General features: G+C 33.4%; 3 protein-coding genes across 3 annotated transcripts; 2 read left to right on the forward strand and 1 right to left on the reverse strand.

Annotated features, from left to right (window-relative positions):
- The first annotated feature begins 784 nt into the window (after nucleotides 1-784).
- Nucleotides 785-1459, forward strand: LOC106103428. The gene is made up of 2 exons (XM_013283204.1): nucleotides 785-879; nucleotides 1195-1459. Exons 1-2 carry the CDS (start codon nucleotides 801-803, stop codon nucleotides 1344-1346), a joined length of 231 nt encoding a protein of 76 aa, XP_013138658.1. The 5' UTR covers nucleotides 785-800; the 3' UTR covers nucleotides 1347-1459.
- Nucleotides 1460-2010: 551 nt separating this feature from the next.
- LOC106103427 (uncharacterized 30.3 kDa protein-like) lies at nucleotides 2011-3314 on the reverse strand. The gene is made up of 2 exons (XM_013283203.1): nucleotides 3031-3314; nucleotides 2011-2848 (listed from the first exon to the last, which is right to left on the reverse strand). Exons 1-2 carry the CDS (start codon nucleotides 3101-3103, stop codon nucleotides 2064-2066), a joined length of 858 nt encoding a protein of 285 aa, XP_013138657.1. The 5' UTR covers nucleotides 3104-3314; the 3' UTR covers nucleotides 2011-2063.
- Nucleotides 3315-12831: 9517 nt separating this feature from the next.
- LOC106103360 (tenascin-like) lies at nucleotides 12832-15526 on the forward strand. The gene is made up of 5 exons (XM_013283105.1): nucleotides 12832-12969; nucleotides 13962-14105; nucleotides 14486-14623; nucleotides 14739-14879; nucleotides 15338-15526. The coding sequence occupies exons 1-5, from the start codon at nucleotides 12888-12890 to the stop codon at nucleotides 15454-15456; spliced, it is 624 nt and encodes a 207-aa protein (XP_013138559.1). The 5' UTR covers nucleotides 12832-12887; the 3' UTR covers nucleotides 15457-15526.
- The last annotated feature ends 275 nt before the right edge of the window (nucleotides 15527-15801 follow it).

Consider the following 15801-nt stretch of genomic DNA (forward strand, 5'->3'; position numbering starts at 1 on the left):
GTAAGGAAAATAAATGGCCGAATGTGAAACGAAGCAAGAGTTTTGTTTTAATTTTAAATGTAAACTAAATATTGAATGATGAATCATTTGAATGATGCTTAGTTTAATTTTGTTAAACTTACCGAGAATACGATTAACAATATGAGGGGAAATCCTAAAAAAAATCTCAGTTGTTTAACATTAACTAAAACTGACTTCCATGTCAATCTATTTTAGATCAATAATTTGGAGCCAAAGTATAAAACAAAATAATCTTTGTCAACTAGGTAATGTAAACGTAGAACTTTATTGACGTGTGGATTTTAGTTTTCCGCGAACAGAACGAAACTCGGTCGAATAAATATTGTGACACCTTATCTCGAATCCAATTTTAACACAAATTTCTAACCTAACGTATGCTATTATACGCGAAAACGACTTGCAGCTTTGCTAGAAAAATATTACACTTTCAATTTGTACTGCGAAGAAATAGATTTATAGGATGCAATTTGTTTTGAGAGAAATTGACGCCGGGTATTCCCTTTGCATTCCACATTTAGCATGTCCATTGCACGTAACTGTTTGTAATACCGACGATTCAAGTTATTTCGTTTTCTATATTCTACATTGCTGTTTTAAGTTGAAACACGACTGTACAAAACGTTATAGAAGTAGTAGTGGATGACTCTATTAGCGATGTTATTGTTTCTAGTGTTTAATCTTTGAAAGAATGTAGAGTCAAAGCAATGGAAGCCAAGATGTGAGGATATATAAATAAGTTGGATTCCATTTGCTCCTCAGATTATCACTTAGTATTCACGATGAAAGGACGTGTCATTATTTTCGTGGTTTTAATTGGATTGGCTGTTGTCGCTGCAGCAGAAGTAGAAGAATACAATGGTAAGTTATATGAGTTTTTAATTGAATATTTACTTAAAACTTGACTTTGGTTTTCTTTGTTTTGTAAGTTACATTTATGTAAAACTTATACGTTATAAAGGAAAATAATTATTAAAATAACAGCAACATATCGCCATAACCGTAATGTTTAAGCTTGGGAATTCTAATAAAACGTCCAAGTTGCCCCCCCTTAAGCACGACTAAACAGTTTGACAGATTCTAAAGATTAAATTGTTCAATTCATTTTTTCTTCGCAATACTATAAGGTACAATAACATAAGGGTCAATACTAATTAAAGTAATGTCTTATTACAGAATCATCATTAGTAACAAGACTAAAACGTGAAACGATTATGGTGAAACCTCCGAAGGGCTGTGTGTTCTACGAGTGCATTGCTCGCTGCAGACAGCGCGGCTACCTGTCTGGTGGCTACTGCACCATCAATGGATGTCAATGTTTAGGATAAAACCATTTAGTACTGTTTTATATCTTATTATTTATACCATTAAATTCTGTATGTTGTGTTCTAAATGTACATTGGTCTGTGTTGTTTGAAATTAAATTATTTGTAATACTAAATGATTAATTTATTTCGACATACTTTGATGTCCCCCTAGTCGTAAAGTTGCGGAATTCATAGTCTTCATACAAATATGGAATTGCTAAGCTTTTTAAAGGACATATAAATCTAGATATATAAAATTACATAATACATAGCTAAATGGTAAAGAATGATGATTAAACATGCGTGAGAGCAACGACCATGCTGTGATCAGGTGAAGTCCCGGTGACTAACATAAGACGGGGATTCACTGCCCTATAAGAATAACTTATATTCTATACCTTTTATATTTTTGACTGATTCACTCAAGTAATACAGAATACTCTCAAATTTTTTTAATAAAATTATTATATTTCAACATGTTATTTTATATTAATATTCTTCAAACTACATTCTCAGAAAGGTATAATTAAAATGGCTTACATAAATCTGTGTATATTTTATTTACGTTATACTACTATGGCGTAAAATTAAATGAAATTTATAGACAGGATTCTAAGAATATACATCAATATTTTTTACAATATAATACTTTTTAAATATACATTCTTGTAAATTGTTTTTGTACTAAAAGCTACTTTTTTTATAAATCACAAACAAGAAAACTTAGATAAAACTATTTCAATATTTTCCTTTATTCACCAACGTGTACGGCGGTAAAAAGTAGTTCGGTATTGTCGAAGGAACGATTATTCTTCCCGCAATAGATAAATCACGTATAACTTTCTTCTTTCCCGTTCCGTAGTAATACGCTTGTATGACAAGTTTGGAGCAATAACTCGGGTTGGTAGACCAAATGTCGGTACTGATCTTGTATGTAATGTGTTTTGTTTTAGTAGCGCCACCTGACGGGTTATAATAGGTTCTATCAGCCCAGTCCGCCGCTTGTCGAGCGACTGTGCCATCTCTATTACGATATACAGTAGTCCAGTCAGATGCGTGTTTGTCAAACCATTTGTCTTTAGGAACTTGACGGTTATTATCTTTTATCCCGTGGTCCCAACCTTTGCCTCCGGGCATTTCGAGCACCCAATAATTACTTGTCATTATAGCAGCATGTCCCACCAAACCTCCTATCCCTCGTCCGGTTATTAAAATATCTCCCTTCTTAACCAAATTTACAAATCTCCTCTTATTGTCTGCAGTACTACGTTTTGATATCTTTTTCTGAAATAAGGACTCTTGTGTGTCGCTGAGAATGCCATAGTTGTTCGCAATCAGCCAATCTTGATAGTTTATCGGGTCTGTGTTATTCGTTGCTACATTGTATTCCTCGTACAAGGGTTTGAATATGTTTTGTTCATCTTTTACGAATGAATCAAATGTATATTTTTCAGTATTGATTATTCCTAATTCAACGCCAACATTGTAAACCCTGATCGTGTTATTATAGGTTGAAATTTCATCTGAAGAAAAGATAACAGGTTTAAATAACAACATTAAATAACAAATTTTCCAAATTATTTCGTTTTGCTATAAAAGATTTTATTAAATAAATTATTCTAATTCTTCCAACTTTATCACACTACTGAACATAAAAGCAATGTTTGAAAATTAAATTAAACACAATTTAAAATATCATAATTACCTGTTTCAACCTGATTACAAAGAACTTGCGAGAGAAGTATGAAAAAATAAATTCCACATAACCACTTCATCATTACTGCTTACTGTTAAACGTTTAATGTTGCCATCAAGAGGCAACATTATTTATATCATTGTAATTAGGTTAGTGCGAAACACTTTATCAAAATTCCAAGAGATGGCTGACTTAGGGGAGGTCCTGGAGATAAAAAAGACTGAACAGACTGTATATGAATCATTTAACCTTATAATGAACAGACATTGTCTGATTACAAAGTCAATACATGATAATTTGTAGTGCAAATGTTGTGAGTATACTGATAAAAAAATCACCAGAAGCGCTTAACACAGTGTTTATTATATTAGATAGGCTAAAGTCAAAGCAAACTTATGCGTACAAAGAAACAAGTATAGGGTAAATACTTTGCAATAAAGAAAACACAAATGTTGAATCAAAAAAAAAAACAAGAATAAACAAATAAAAGTTTTGACATTTAAAATTATTTAATTTATGAAAAACTATTAGCCGTAATAGAATAGAATGGCTTTTCTCTAGCTGGCCATTGCTACCCAAGCTATTTACAATATCCCAATAGTCAGACATATGATTATTTAAAGCTTCAAATTATAAAATTGACAAACTAATTCCAGGATTCAATGACAACAGCATAAGCCTATCCTAGCGTAAACAATTTTTAAAATTTACAAATACTTCACTATGAAACATACTTTATTTTAAACATCAATTCCTTTAATAAATAACATTCTTATTTGACTATCAAGTAGATATTCGACTCCTACAATGGCAATGACCGCTTAAACAAACACCGGAGTTCTTTCCGCGTTGCTGACACAGCAGGTTGCAATCGAGGCGGCAAGGTAAACGCGGCTTTGCTTCTGCCACGCCTTCTGTAAAGGATAAAGAATAATGTTACATCAAATACGAAAAATAACACAAATAAACCTTCTTAAAAACGGTGTTATAAATACTTAACATCAGGTGAAGTTATTGTTCATTTACTATATTCAAATATAAATATAAAAATTCTAATTAAATTAAAAATATTTCGTATATACATTTAGTATACTTTGTAAGTTATAGTTATAGCGTAGGCGGTTTGCTTGATCCAGGCTTTAAATTGCCTGTCATTAGTGAAAGCCTCACTGTAAGCCCGACAGTATTAGGAAATGTCTATTACGTCACTCGAAATCCTTACAAATGCCATGACGAGTAGAAATTGTCTGTAACATTACCGCTGAGCATTGTTAATGTTGTAATTATATTAAGAACAGCTTATACACTCTTATTACACTAAAAATAACTCTTGGAAGGAAATGTATAAAAAAAGTCCTTAAACACTAAGATTCTAGATGACTGGTGAATATCTTTTTTTAAAAAAAAAAACAATCTTTTTGTAAGAAAAATTACTTTAATATTGAAATTAAACATATTCAAGAGCTAAGAGGTAATCTTTATCTTCCATTAAATTTGCCTTAATATTAATAATCGAGATTATTAAATTCAAGACATAATACAACATCTAGATGTTTCGAAAACTTTTATCAAAACAACACTAAAAACATCCATAAACCTCAAGATTTATTCACCATTGGACTGACAAATTAATAGTCAAACTTTTGAACGAAGTAGTTTCTAACAATTAAGTAAATTTTATTACATAAAAAAATATCGATAATATTAAAATTGACTTCACTAGAAAGTACTTGAAGCTATTAGCCGAAAGTTTCCCTAACAATGACCATAAGAAATGTGCGGTATGTATCAAATTGCTCGCTCGAGGGCAAATTAGATGCCGAATTAGATACCTGCCCGCATTAGGTGGTTACGTGGCTTTTTAACATTCCGTAAGCGTACAAACACGATGGAAGTGGATGGAAGGTTCGCTTATAAGTTGCCTTGATGACTCCAGGGTTCGCGCATTTACGCCCCGTTACTTCGCCCACCGTAATTTGATCCCCTTGAGATAATTGTACAAGAGGCTTCTGCTAGTTTATTTATATAACTTCGAATTAATTCCTGCTACAGGAGTAAACTATAGGATTTTATTCAAGAAAAGTAACACACTCTATAACGTGTTACATATTATTGAATTTTATCAGCTTTGTACTTTTCTACGTCAATTTTATTTGCAATTTTTCTAAAAAAAGTATGTATTCACTATTGCCTAGGTAATTAAGATATATGCCATATACAAAACCATTAAAAGCAGCACAATATTTTATTTCGGTCAGGTACATTTGAATCGAAACTCGTGCCATTTAATTGGTTTACCGCGTGCTATTGTTCCAACACAATAAGACGATGTTAAGAGTATTCTCTCGGCATTTACGACCGGATAAATTATTGCTTAATTAGAACACCCACTAGAAATTGCAGTATTGTTATATTGTAAGGATTTTGTGACTTGAAGCAATTGAAATACTAATTATACATGCATACATTGGAATACTGAAACGTCAATTATATATGTTACAACTAGGGTTATAACGGAGGCCATTTTAACGTAAGCAGATGCGGAGGCGTAGGGCTTCATCTCTGCAGAAGCGGAGGTTAACGGAAGCTGAAGCATGGTCAATAATAAAATATTAATTGTGATTTATTAGGGATATAAAAACTAAAACTACGTTAATACAAAATACAGATTGGTACAAGGTACAGTTTATTATGCAAATATAATGTATAACAATTATAGTTTATATATCACGCCCGCGCGAGTCGCATAAAAAGACGCAAATTAACTTCCGTTATAACTCCGCATAAGTAATAACAAAAGCGGAAGTGGGTGCGGAGTTATCATTTCTTTTGGAAGTTCCGCACTTGCGGATGCGGAAGCGAAGTTCCGTTCAACAATAGTTAGAGCTACTTAAATGATAAGGCCACGCTTAAACTACAAATATCTTTAAATAATGACGTCTATCTAGTTGTAAATTGTGCTTACGAATCGAAGTATTTAAGATTCGATTTAACTTTTGTCCGTTGGATCGTTCAACTTTGAAATAAAGTAGAGAACTTTTTTGAGTAATTATTACAAATGGCTACTGAAATAGAATCCTCATTTTTTATACATATTTTCCTGATTTTATAAGAAAAACCAAACGTTAAGTTGCTCTATAATGAAAAACAATTGATTTTTTTTACGATTGTGCTTTAATGGCTTTTTAAATATTCAACGTTAAATTTGTATCTACATATGTCATCTATGTATTACTTTTCATTGTTCACGAATACAAGATTTGTCCCCCGCATTGGCAGGACCTGTGCAAGCAGGCGCCAAACATTTTGGAATACAAGAGACAATGTTCGCTGCAATCGCGGCGGCATTGCAATTTACTCTGAGACACAGCCCGTATTACTGAAACAAACACAAATTGTATTTAACTTACACTAGGTTTCGCCTGCGACTCTGTCCGCGTAGAAGAAAAAAAAAGTAAGTGGTTTGGCGGGTATGACTTATGTCTTATGTACGTATTATATTTTGGAAATAAAGAAATAAAAAAAGTAGTTTATGTGTTCTTTTGTAGTATCCTCTACGTCTATATTAAATTTCATCGAGATCCGTCCGACCGTTTTGGCTACAAACTCTAACAAACATCGATACATCCATGTAAACTTTCGCATTTATAAAATTAGGAAAAATACATCTAATAGACGTTTTGCAGTATAAACCGTCAATAGTTCAGTATATTGAATACCAATAGTGTCGACAGCAGTCGTTACTTCGATTCTTGACATTGCATTATCGTTGTGAACTTTCCTAGTGATGATGATGATGATGATGTCCTCCTTGACGTAACCGTCAATAACGAATCTTGCTTCCTCCGAGAGTATGATCTTAGTACAAGTGCGTGACAAGCATCATTATTTTCATGTCCTGATCCCACTCACGATTGGTACCCTAGGTTTTCGTCCTTGAGATGGAACTGAGGTGTTATCATTTAGCTGCCTACTACAATTACTTTTGCTTGTTTGCTGAAGTTTCCATTTATTTTATCGTTCCTATTGATTCATTAGTGTTAGGTTGATCGAAGTTACACCAGAGTAAAACTAAAGTAACTTACTTTGTATTTCGGAAACGCATTTCAAGATGTTATCGAACCACAAACACTAACGAATGATTAAAAGTAGCTGAGATACCGGCCATTATTGATACATGAAAAACTATAAAGGGAACAACAAACAAACCAATATACTAGAGTTTAGTAGACTATTTATTCAAATTTAATAAAATATCCAATCCGCATTAAGTCAGCCTAATTGACTAAGACATAGTCAAACTTATAGGTTACTAGTGTTCGCCCGCGACTTCGTCCGCGTGTGATTAAAAAAAAACAAAAGTGAGTAGCCTATGTGTTCTTCCAGACTATCCCCTATATCTATATCAAATTTCATCGGAATCAGTTCAGTCGTTTAGGCTACAAACTCTAACAAACATACATCCATCCGTCCATTTAAACTTTCGCATTTATATCATTAATATGATATTAAGCCGTTCGAAGACGTGCATATGCAACGAAGTATTAAAACCCTAAAATAACAAATAAACAATTTGTTACAATATTATGTAAGACTGTCGACCTCATAACACGACCACGGTTCAGTAGACAGGTCATACTTGACATTTTTATCTCTCGTCATTACTGATAAGAACGTCGACTTGCAATGTTTATAAATAACATGCACATTTTTATATAAACTCAATTATCTCTCCAAGTAGAGATAACCCTTAAAAACTCGTATTAATTGGTCCTGTTCTAAACCTTATCATAATCATCATCACCAGCTCACTATATGTCCCCACCGAAGGGCTCGGAGCCTACCCTAGTAAGGGGTGACTAGTCAACCGTGCTGGCCCAGTGCAGGTTGCATCACGATGTATTCCTTCATCGTAAGAACGTCGGGTAAATAATGTTCATATGAAAAGTCGAAAAATCGAAAATCACATCGGTACATGGTGGGATTCGAACCCAAGACCTGTAGATTACAAGTCAAGTGTTTAAACCACTAAGCCACCGACACTCGACTGTTCTAAACCTATTCGAATGAATCTTTAAAATAATCAACAATTAAAATAAGTAGCTATTATGCTTAGAATCAATCCTTATTCATTGGAATCTCTCGTATTAAGTTTACATTTACTTTCTAGAACGTTTGGTACATAACAAAACTTATATCTGTAGAACTTTGTAATTATTGCGGAATATTTATCGTCTATCGCATGACCCTTTTAATGTCTGACTTTGCACTATTTATGAACGAATAACAAAGTTAAAATCGACATGAAGCAAGCAAATAGGCCACATTTTTTTCATATAATTCGTTCTAACGAAAACGCCGTGATTTAAAAGTAAAAAAGTGAAATAAGCGATAACAAATAAAAATTGTAAGGAGTAATCACATTAGAAACTTGTTTAAAACATTCATAACCGACTTCCAAAAGGTTTAATTCCACTGGTTTTTTTTAAATGAAATCATAAATTACATTTTTACAAAAAAAAAAATATATTTTTTTGATACCGCAAATCTCAGCATTAGTTGTCCATGTATTTTTCTTACTTTTGTAACCGAGTTCATTGCTATATCCTCTAATTTAAGTAGTACAACCAGAGGATTAGTATGCAGTGAGCCCTCTAGGGAACGGCCCGCGAGCGGGAAATCCCAAAAGTAGGAATAACGAACAAGCCATACTTCCGTTACTTTTTTATTAATTGCATTTACTTATTTGATTTTATTGTGGATACAAAGTATATGTTTAAAATACTAAATAACGTATAAGAATGATATACCGCAAACAACTATGTCTGATAATCCTACATAGTAATGTAGTTTGGGCCTTGACTCAAAGTTTGATGTTAAAACTTGGTCTTACCTTAAACAGCGGTCATTCGAAATTAAGGCTCACGAGTATTCAATTAGTCATAATCTTACAAGAACAAAATGTTACTAATTTGATGTTGCATTTAATTTTTTTATATAATAAAAATAAAACAGTTTAACTTAATAAAATTATGGGTCTAAAGCATTATTACAGTCAAAGTATAACTTTAATGGCCAGAAGAGGAAGCACACGGACGGATAGAGAATATTTAGAGCCTGTCCCACCACTGGCTGATAGGGACACAGATAGCTTAAAAAATACATCACTGTCAGATAAGGTAACATAACACGATATTTCCATCGCATATTTTCCACGTTAGATTGTTATCAGACAATTTACAATTTAGTGGGACTGGCCATAACACCTCGCCTGTATTTTAACCCTTACGAAGGGATGCATAGACTATAATAATGTTATCTTTAAGATTTTATACAAGTATTATGACAGTGGAAATGCACGGTGAAACAATTGATAAAACACTTACCTCTTAACTCACACACGGCTACAATCAATAACACAAATACGTAGTAAATTTTGAAATTCATCTTTAAAATGTCTAATGTAAACGCCACAGACTGATAATTCACTTATAACCACGAATAAAAACTCTATACAGTTTTATTTGTTAAGATAACGTTCAATGACAGAAGTTTGCTGTTCGTATTTAAATAAAAACTACTTTCCTTATGTGTACTGTATATAAGCGTATGGGGAATCGGACTGAGTTTACATCTTGCCTCTCTGTCACACCGTGCAATCAAATGCTGCGGTTAATATCGTGCATGCACAATCGATTAAAAAATTATTTCAACAAACGTCAAATTTAAACATTCCAAACATCTTTTACATTTTACAATTAACAACGCATCTAAAATATTAAGAACTCTATTGTATTTTTTTATAAACTAAACCATATTTAATTTCATTCACGTCATCATTTAAAAGTATTAACAAGAATTGCAAAGTGATTTATAAAACCAATACATCATACAATAAAAATAAAATACAAAAGTTTAACGGATTATAAAAATCCATAACGCCTGTCAAAAATAAATAGCTCAGTTTATGTAGGCATCGATAGTTTTATGAAATTAAATAATAACAAAGTTAATTGTTTACACAAAATCAATCAGTATAATACATAAGGAACAAGTATTAATTAAAAAGCAATAATAAAATTATCTTTAAAAAAATATTAAATCATTTTGTTTTCCTTATTCGCTCGGGTATTTACCTGGCCGCTGGGAGCGTTGTCTGTTTAGAGCAGACATCAAGAATTTGCATATAATTGCATATTTTTAGGATGAGAGGAAAAGTAAAGTTATTGTTAACACTGCTTTGCTTTCCTACAATTTGCATCCAAATCATTAATTGATCAGTATGAAAGTTTCTTAAACTTATTTAACCATTAAAAACAAGTGACAATAAATCGAACTCGTTTATTTAACTAAAAGAGCCTGATACGTAAATAACGTCTACCCTACCTTATTCTACTTCCGTAGAACGGAGCATCGAGTTTTCTTCTTGCAAATAAGTCTATCATCCGTCATCTCAGTCATCAATCCCTTATTGATCATGTCACCTTTCTTAGTCTATCTCTACCGGTGTACCTCGATACGTATAACAAACATTTTTCCTCGTTACGTAAATGCAGAAATAACTTTATATACAGAAGTTTTTGGCAGTAATGATGCTAACTCTACAAAAATTAATTATTTAGTTCGTTACTCCTCCGCACGTCACGTTCGCATTCGACCTAGCATTGTTTGATGAAAGTTTAATTGTGCCTCTCCCTCGCCCACGTCCGTACTCTGGTCCGCTGTAACCAACTACAAACCTTCCCTTTTTTTATCAACAAAACCTCAAGACTCTTTTGAACCTTGACGTTGTAAGATAAAGAAAACATTTGTACCTTTTTTATACAATAAGGTGGCAAACGAGCAAGCGACCCGTAAATCCGCCAAAATCACGAAGCGACCGCTGCCCATAGACATCCGAAATTGCAGATGCGTTACCTACCCTAAATCGATGGAAGAGGAGATGCACATAAAGAGGATATTTCTCCTTCCACCGTAAAATCCACTTTCCCATTCAATCCTTTTCTTATGAGAAGAGGGTGAAACGGAAAAAAGCTTAAATTGGATCTCCGGCACCACACTGATCAGACGAAACGCGGAATTGCTTCCACTTGACACCTGTCTTCTCTGTGGTCATGATATTTCACCGGGCGAGTCGACCCATTCATGAGAAGATGTTAAAGTGGGCTCTACCACTGTTAAAGCTTGGTGTTGAGCAAAAACTGGAGAACAAACATTATCGCTTATATGTTTTTGTACAGATCTTTAAAATATATATTTTTTTTTTCATGTAAAATGTCAAGCACACGATAACCCTGAGTAACTAATAGGGTAGGTTGTCAAAATGCTTCTAAAATAATGAACCTCTCATAGTTTTATAGCGTATCGTGTTAAACTGGTGCGGTCCTATGTTGAAACTAGAGAATATATTTAAAAAGCTAACGAAACCCACTTTTGTATTATATTTTACACATAATTAAAACCACAAAAATATTTACAACCGAAATTAACCATCTTAAGTTTAAAATGTAACATTTAGGGCCTGTCCCACCGAAATTGTAAATTGTCTGATAACAATCCAACGTGTAAAATGTATGATGAAAATATCGAGTTTTGTTCCCTTATCTGACAGTAGTTTTTAATTAATTTTAAGCTATCTGATGCTCTATTAGCCAATGGTAGGCCCTTACTGTTTCAGGCGGTACCTTACTGTTTCAACTTGTATAGGTATTTGTCAAAGAAAACTTTATGTTAACATTAATGCGAATACGATATGAAGATATTATACCTTGAACCTCCTATCAGCCTAAAGTAAAACGTTCAAGTCAAACATTTTATTTGGTATTAATTAAAAACTTTACAGAGTCACTCGTAAAGTTTATAGCAAATTAACATACTAAGGGGATTTTTGTTTATCAATACGGTAAACCGCGGCATTAATTGAAACAAATCCCATTACCTTTGATACTTATTTATTTACAGTGTAACATTCAAAGTATCTTAGAGTTATTTTCTTTTAATCTTATGATATACGGGACATAACGTAGTATTGCAAGATTAATCCAGTTTCAGGATATTTCTAGAATATTCTATTCAAATATGACGTCACCAACAATAAGCTCATTTATTTTGAAATGAGTTTGAAATGGAATACGTTGCAGGGAAATAGAAATCTGTGATTGGTATTGCGGCGTTCCATTAGGTCTAATGGAATATTCAGAGCAGCTGTTCAGCGCCTGCCAACTTACTTCCCTCACTCTTGTGTTTTATAACCTCTATTCAGAATTTGATCTCTAAATATTTAACTAACGATTAATATTAGTTAATCATTAGTTGTGTTGTCAAGTGTCCGAATTAAGTGTTTAATACATAGATTGGTTTTCGACCCTTCTAGGTTAGGTGATTGATTACTCGGCTCATACTTATCATACTAATGAATGCGAGAGTTTAGATGGATGGATGGATGTTTGTTACAGTTTGTAGCCTAAACGGCTTATCGGATTTTGATGAAATTTGGTATAAATGTAAAAGATAATCTGGAACAGATAGGCTACTCGCACTTTTTTTAATTCCTTGCTGTTGGAGTCACGGGCAAAAGTTAGTAATAATGTTTAAGTGTGTTTACATAATAATCAACATACTCGTAGTAATAAGAAAATTGTTGCTAAGACAGATTATCAGCAGTTTCATGACTTCCTATTCGATTATAAAACAAACATAACATTAAATAGGTGAGGTTCAATTCTTTATCAAGTGATTCATATTACTTTGCAATAAGGAGCGGTAAATTCCCTGCAACGTATCTTCCCGCTTAAATAGGCCGCGCGTTCTGTTACATGTTTAGTTAACATTGCGGCTTACATGTTACAACTTTAAAGTATAACACAATGATTTCTTCATTCCAAATTGTAGTTATTGCCTTATTTTATACGGCGAGTGCCTCTGTTGTGGTCAATGTATACAATGACGGTAAGTTTCATGAAAGTGTCTTAAAATTTTAATTAGACAAACAGTTCTTGTGATTAAAGCTTTATGCAAAAGTTAGAAAATATACACAATACACAAATGTTAGCATTATTTTAAGATAATTGTTAAAGTTAGCTTACTTTTATTTTTAACTAGCTTTCGCGCGCGACTTCTTCCCCGCGAAATTAAAAAAAACAAATGCAAGTAGCCTATGTGTTCTTCCAGACTATCCTCTACATGTCTGCAAAATTTCATTGAAATCCGTTCAGCCGTTTAGGCTACAAACTCTAACAAACATCCATCCATCTAAACTATAACTATAAGCACGTGGTAATTGTCCATGGGCGCTAATATAATTATATAATCTATTTTATATGTACAATACTAACTTAGACTAAGTCAAATTTACTAACAAAATAATGGATGTATAACTGTAAAATTATAATAAATAAATAAAATAAACTTTCGCATTTATAATATTAGTTAGTTATTAATATAATTTTGAGTTACTGCATTGCATTGGTACAAAACATGTCTAACCTCTATTTCACCTTGCTCACTCGCAATGAATGTAAACATTTTGTATAGATAGTTAAACGGTTATCAATTACAATTATGTGTTTATTAATATAGCTCAATTCGTCATTAAAAATGTTCTTTTAATTTTTTTTATTTTCTAAGGTGGCAAACGAGCAAGCAGCCACTTGAAACCGCCGAAATGGCGTAGCGACCGCTGCCCATAGACATCCGCAATTGCAGATGCGTTGCCTACCCTTAATCGACGGTGGAAGGAGACGCACTTAAAGAGGATATTTCCTCTTCCTATGCGTCTCCTCTACCTTCAAAACCACTTTTCCTTCCGATCCGTCCCTCTTAAGAAAAGGGTGGAAAGGAGAAGGAGATTTCTGTTTACTTTTATACTACTTCTTGGATAAATTACTTTCCTAAGCAGTGGATCTATTATACATTGTGAGTTAATAAAAACTGTTTTTCAGGTACGGTAGAGAGCAGTGTCCAAGAAGAGAATTTGGGCAGTTGCAATCCGCAGACTTGTAGCCGTATCTGCCATGCTTTGGGTTTCGACAGCGGCATTTGTAATGGAGATGTTTGTGAATGCACTCACAGAGTCACCAAAACCGGTAATTATATATAATGCACATATAAATGTACAAGTTAAACGGTAGACTGAAACAACACAATGTATGCGAATAAACAACCATCAAGAAGCTTCACTATGTTCACATAAAATAATCCCATAGCAAAAATCTACAAAGATATTCTTTTGCAATTCTTTGCTATAATTTGGTACCACTAAGAGCGTGCTCACACTTTTGATTAAACTATCGCACAACTGTTTAGTCTCCTAATAATTCCTATAAGTTTTTATTTGCGCTACTCTTTTAGTTGTGCAACTAAACTGTTGACTTGGTTTCAAAACAATCGCACATCGCCTAATTGTTGTTCGATAGGTTAAACAAAACCGTATACAGCCCGTTCTAAAGGTGTTTATTGATTTCAGACATTGAAAATTTGATTAAGAATAAGTTGAAGAGTTGCAGCCCCCTCGGCTGTGATCAATCCTGCCGGCGCATTGGATTCCCGGGAGGTGCCTGCGTCAATGGAAAATGCAAATGCGACATTATGAAGAATGTAACAGGTAAAAAATTACGGCTTCACTTACATAGACATCGATATCATTCTACTAATTATAGTAAAGACTACAACAGTAGTAGCCTTGTGATAAGATTATCACAGTTGTATAACATTTTCAGAGAACGAAATCTCAGATGAATCTAAGCAAGTCAGTGACTGCAGTCCACTAGACTGTGATCAGACGTGCAGACGGATAGGCTTTCATGGCGGCGCCTGCGTACATGGAAAATGCAAATGTGACATACTGAAGAATGACAACGGTATATAGACCTAAATTATATTTGTAACTGTTGTATAGTTTACTGGGCACTAAAGGTGGTCCTTAATATTGATTTAGTACAAGAACTTTACAATAAAAAATTACGTTCAACGTGTTGATCATGAAATGTGATGATTTTAATTCCATAATATTAATACTTAACAGTGGTAGAGCACGCAATATCTTTTGCATGAATAGTCACCTCGGCTGGTGCATTACCAAGACTTCACAGAAGACAGCCATAAAAGTAATCCCTCGTAGTGTCTAAAGAGTGTTCATGTTTAGGCCTAACTTTAGTCGTCTTTGCCTTCCTCACCTTACATTTCCTCCTCTATCATTTAAAGGTCGCCAACGCACCTGCAACTGCGTCTATAAGTAGTGCCTATATCATTAATTTGGGTAACCCAATTGGCTGGTGCTGTAACAAATCCGTTTACTGAAATAAACGTTTGCTTACAGATAACTTAAAAAGCTCTAAGGATGTAGGAGTGTGTGACTTCGGTACTTGTAACATGATGTGCATACAAATGCACAACCACGGCGGCATGTGTTTGGGTAACGACTGCAAATGTTTTTAATATTACTATGAGAAGTAATTTTTGTACTGATCATATGAAAGTGAATTAAATGAAATAGTTGAACATCAAACAATTTGTATTGTCTGTTTTCTTCCTGTTTATTTAAAACCCAATGTTAAATCTACAAAATAGTCAAACGAAATACTAAAACCAAAAAACATTACGTCTTCATCTAGTGATGCAGGAAATTTCAACACCATGAAACAAATGTGTGATTAATATATGAAAGTCTATATGTAAATATAATGAAAAACATTCTAATTAATAAGGCTTTTATAGACAAGCTAACAAAACACAAAGCATACGCAATAACAGCACTGTTCCTAGAAATAATCGTTTTTCAGC

The sequence above is a fragment of the Papilio polytes genome, unplaced genomic scaffold, assembly GCF_000836215.1.
Source record: "Papilio polytes unplaced genomic scaffold, Ppol_1.0 DF823823.1, whole genome shotgun sequence".
NCBI lineage: Eukaryota > Metazoa > Arthropoda > Insecta > Lepidoptera > Papilionidae > Papilio > Papilio polytes.

Bases quoted from the DNA above. Each gene is read 5' to 3' on its own strand.
- LOC106103428 (XM_013283204.1), top strand. From the start codon at position 801: ATGAAAGGACGTGTCATTATTTTCGTGGTTTTAATTGGATTGGCTGTT. The intron at 880-1,194 runs GTAAGTTATATG...GTCTTATTACAG, and splicing joins AGAAGTAGAAGAATACAATG to AATCATCATTAGTAACAAGA.
- LOC106103427 (XM_013283203.1), bottom strand. From the start codon at position 3,103: ATGATGAAGTGGTTATGTGGAATTTATTTTTTCATACTTCTCTCGCAA. The intron at 2,849-3,030 runs GTAATTATGATA...TCTTTTCTTCAG, and splicing joins TTGTAATCAGGTTGAAACAG to ATGAAATTTCAACCTATAAT.
- LOC106103360 (XM_013283105.1), top strand. From the start codon at position 12,888: ATGATTTCTTCATTCCAAATTGTAGTTATTGCCTTATTTTATACGGCG. The intron at 12,970-13,961 runs GTAAGTTTCATG...ACTGTTTTTCAG, and splicing joins GGTCAATGTATACAATGACG to GTACGGTAGAGAGCAGTGTC. The intron at 14,880-15,337 runs GTATATAGACCT...GTTTGCTTACAG, and splicing joins CATACTGAAGAATGACAACG to ATAACTTAAAAAGCTCTAAG.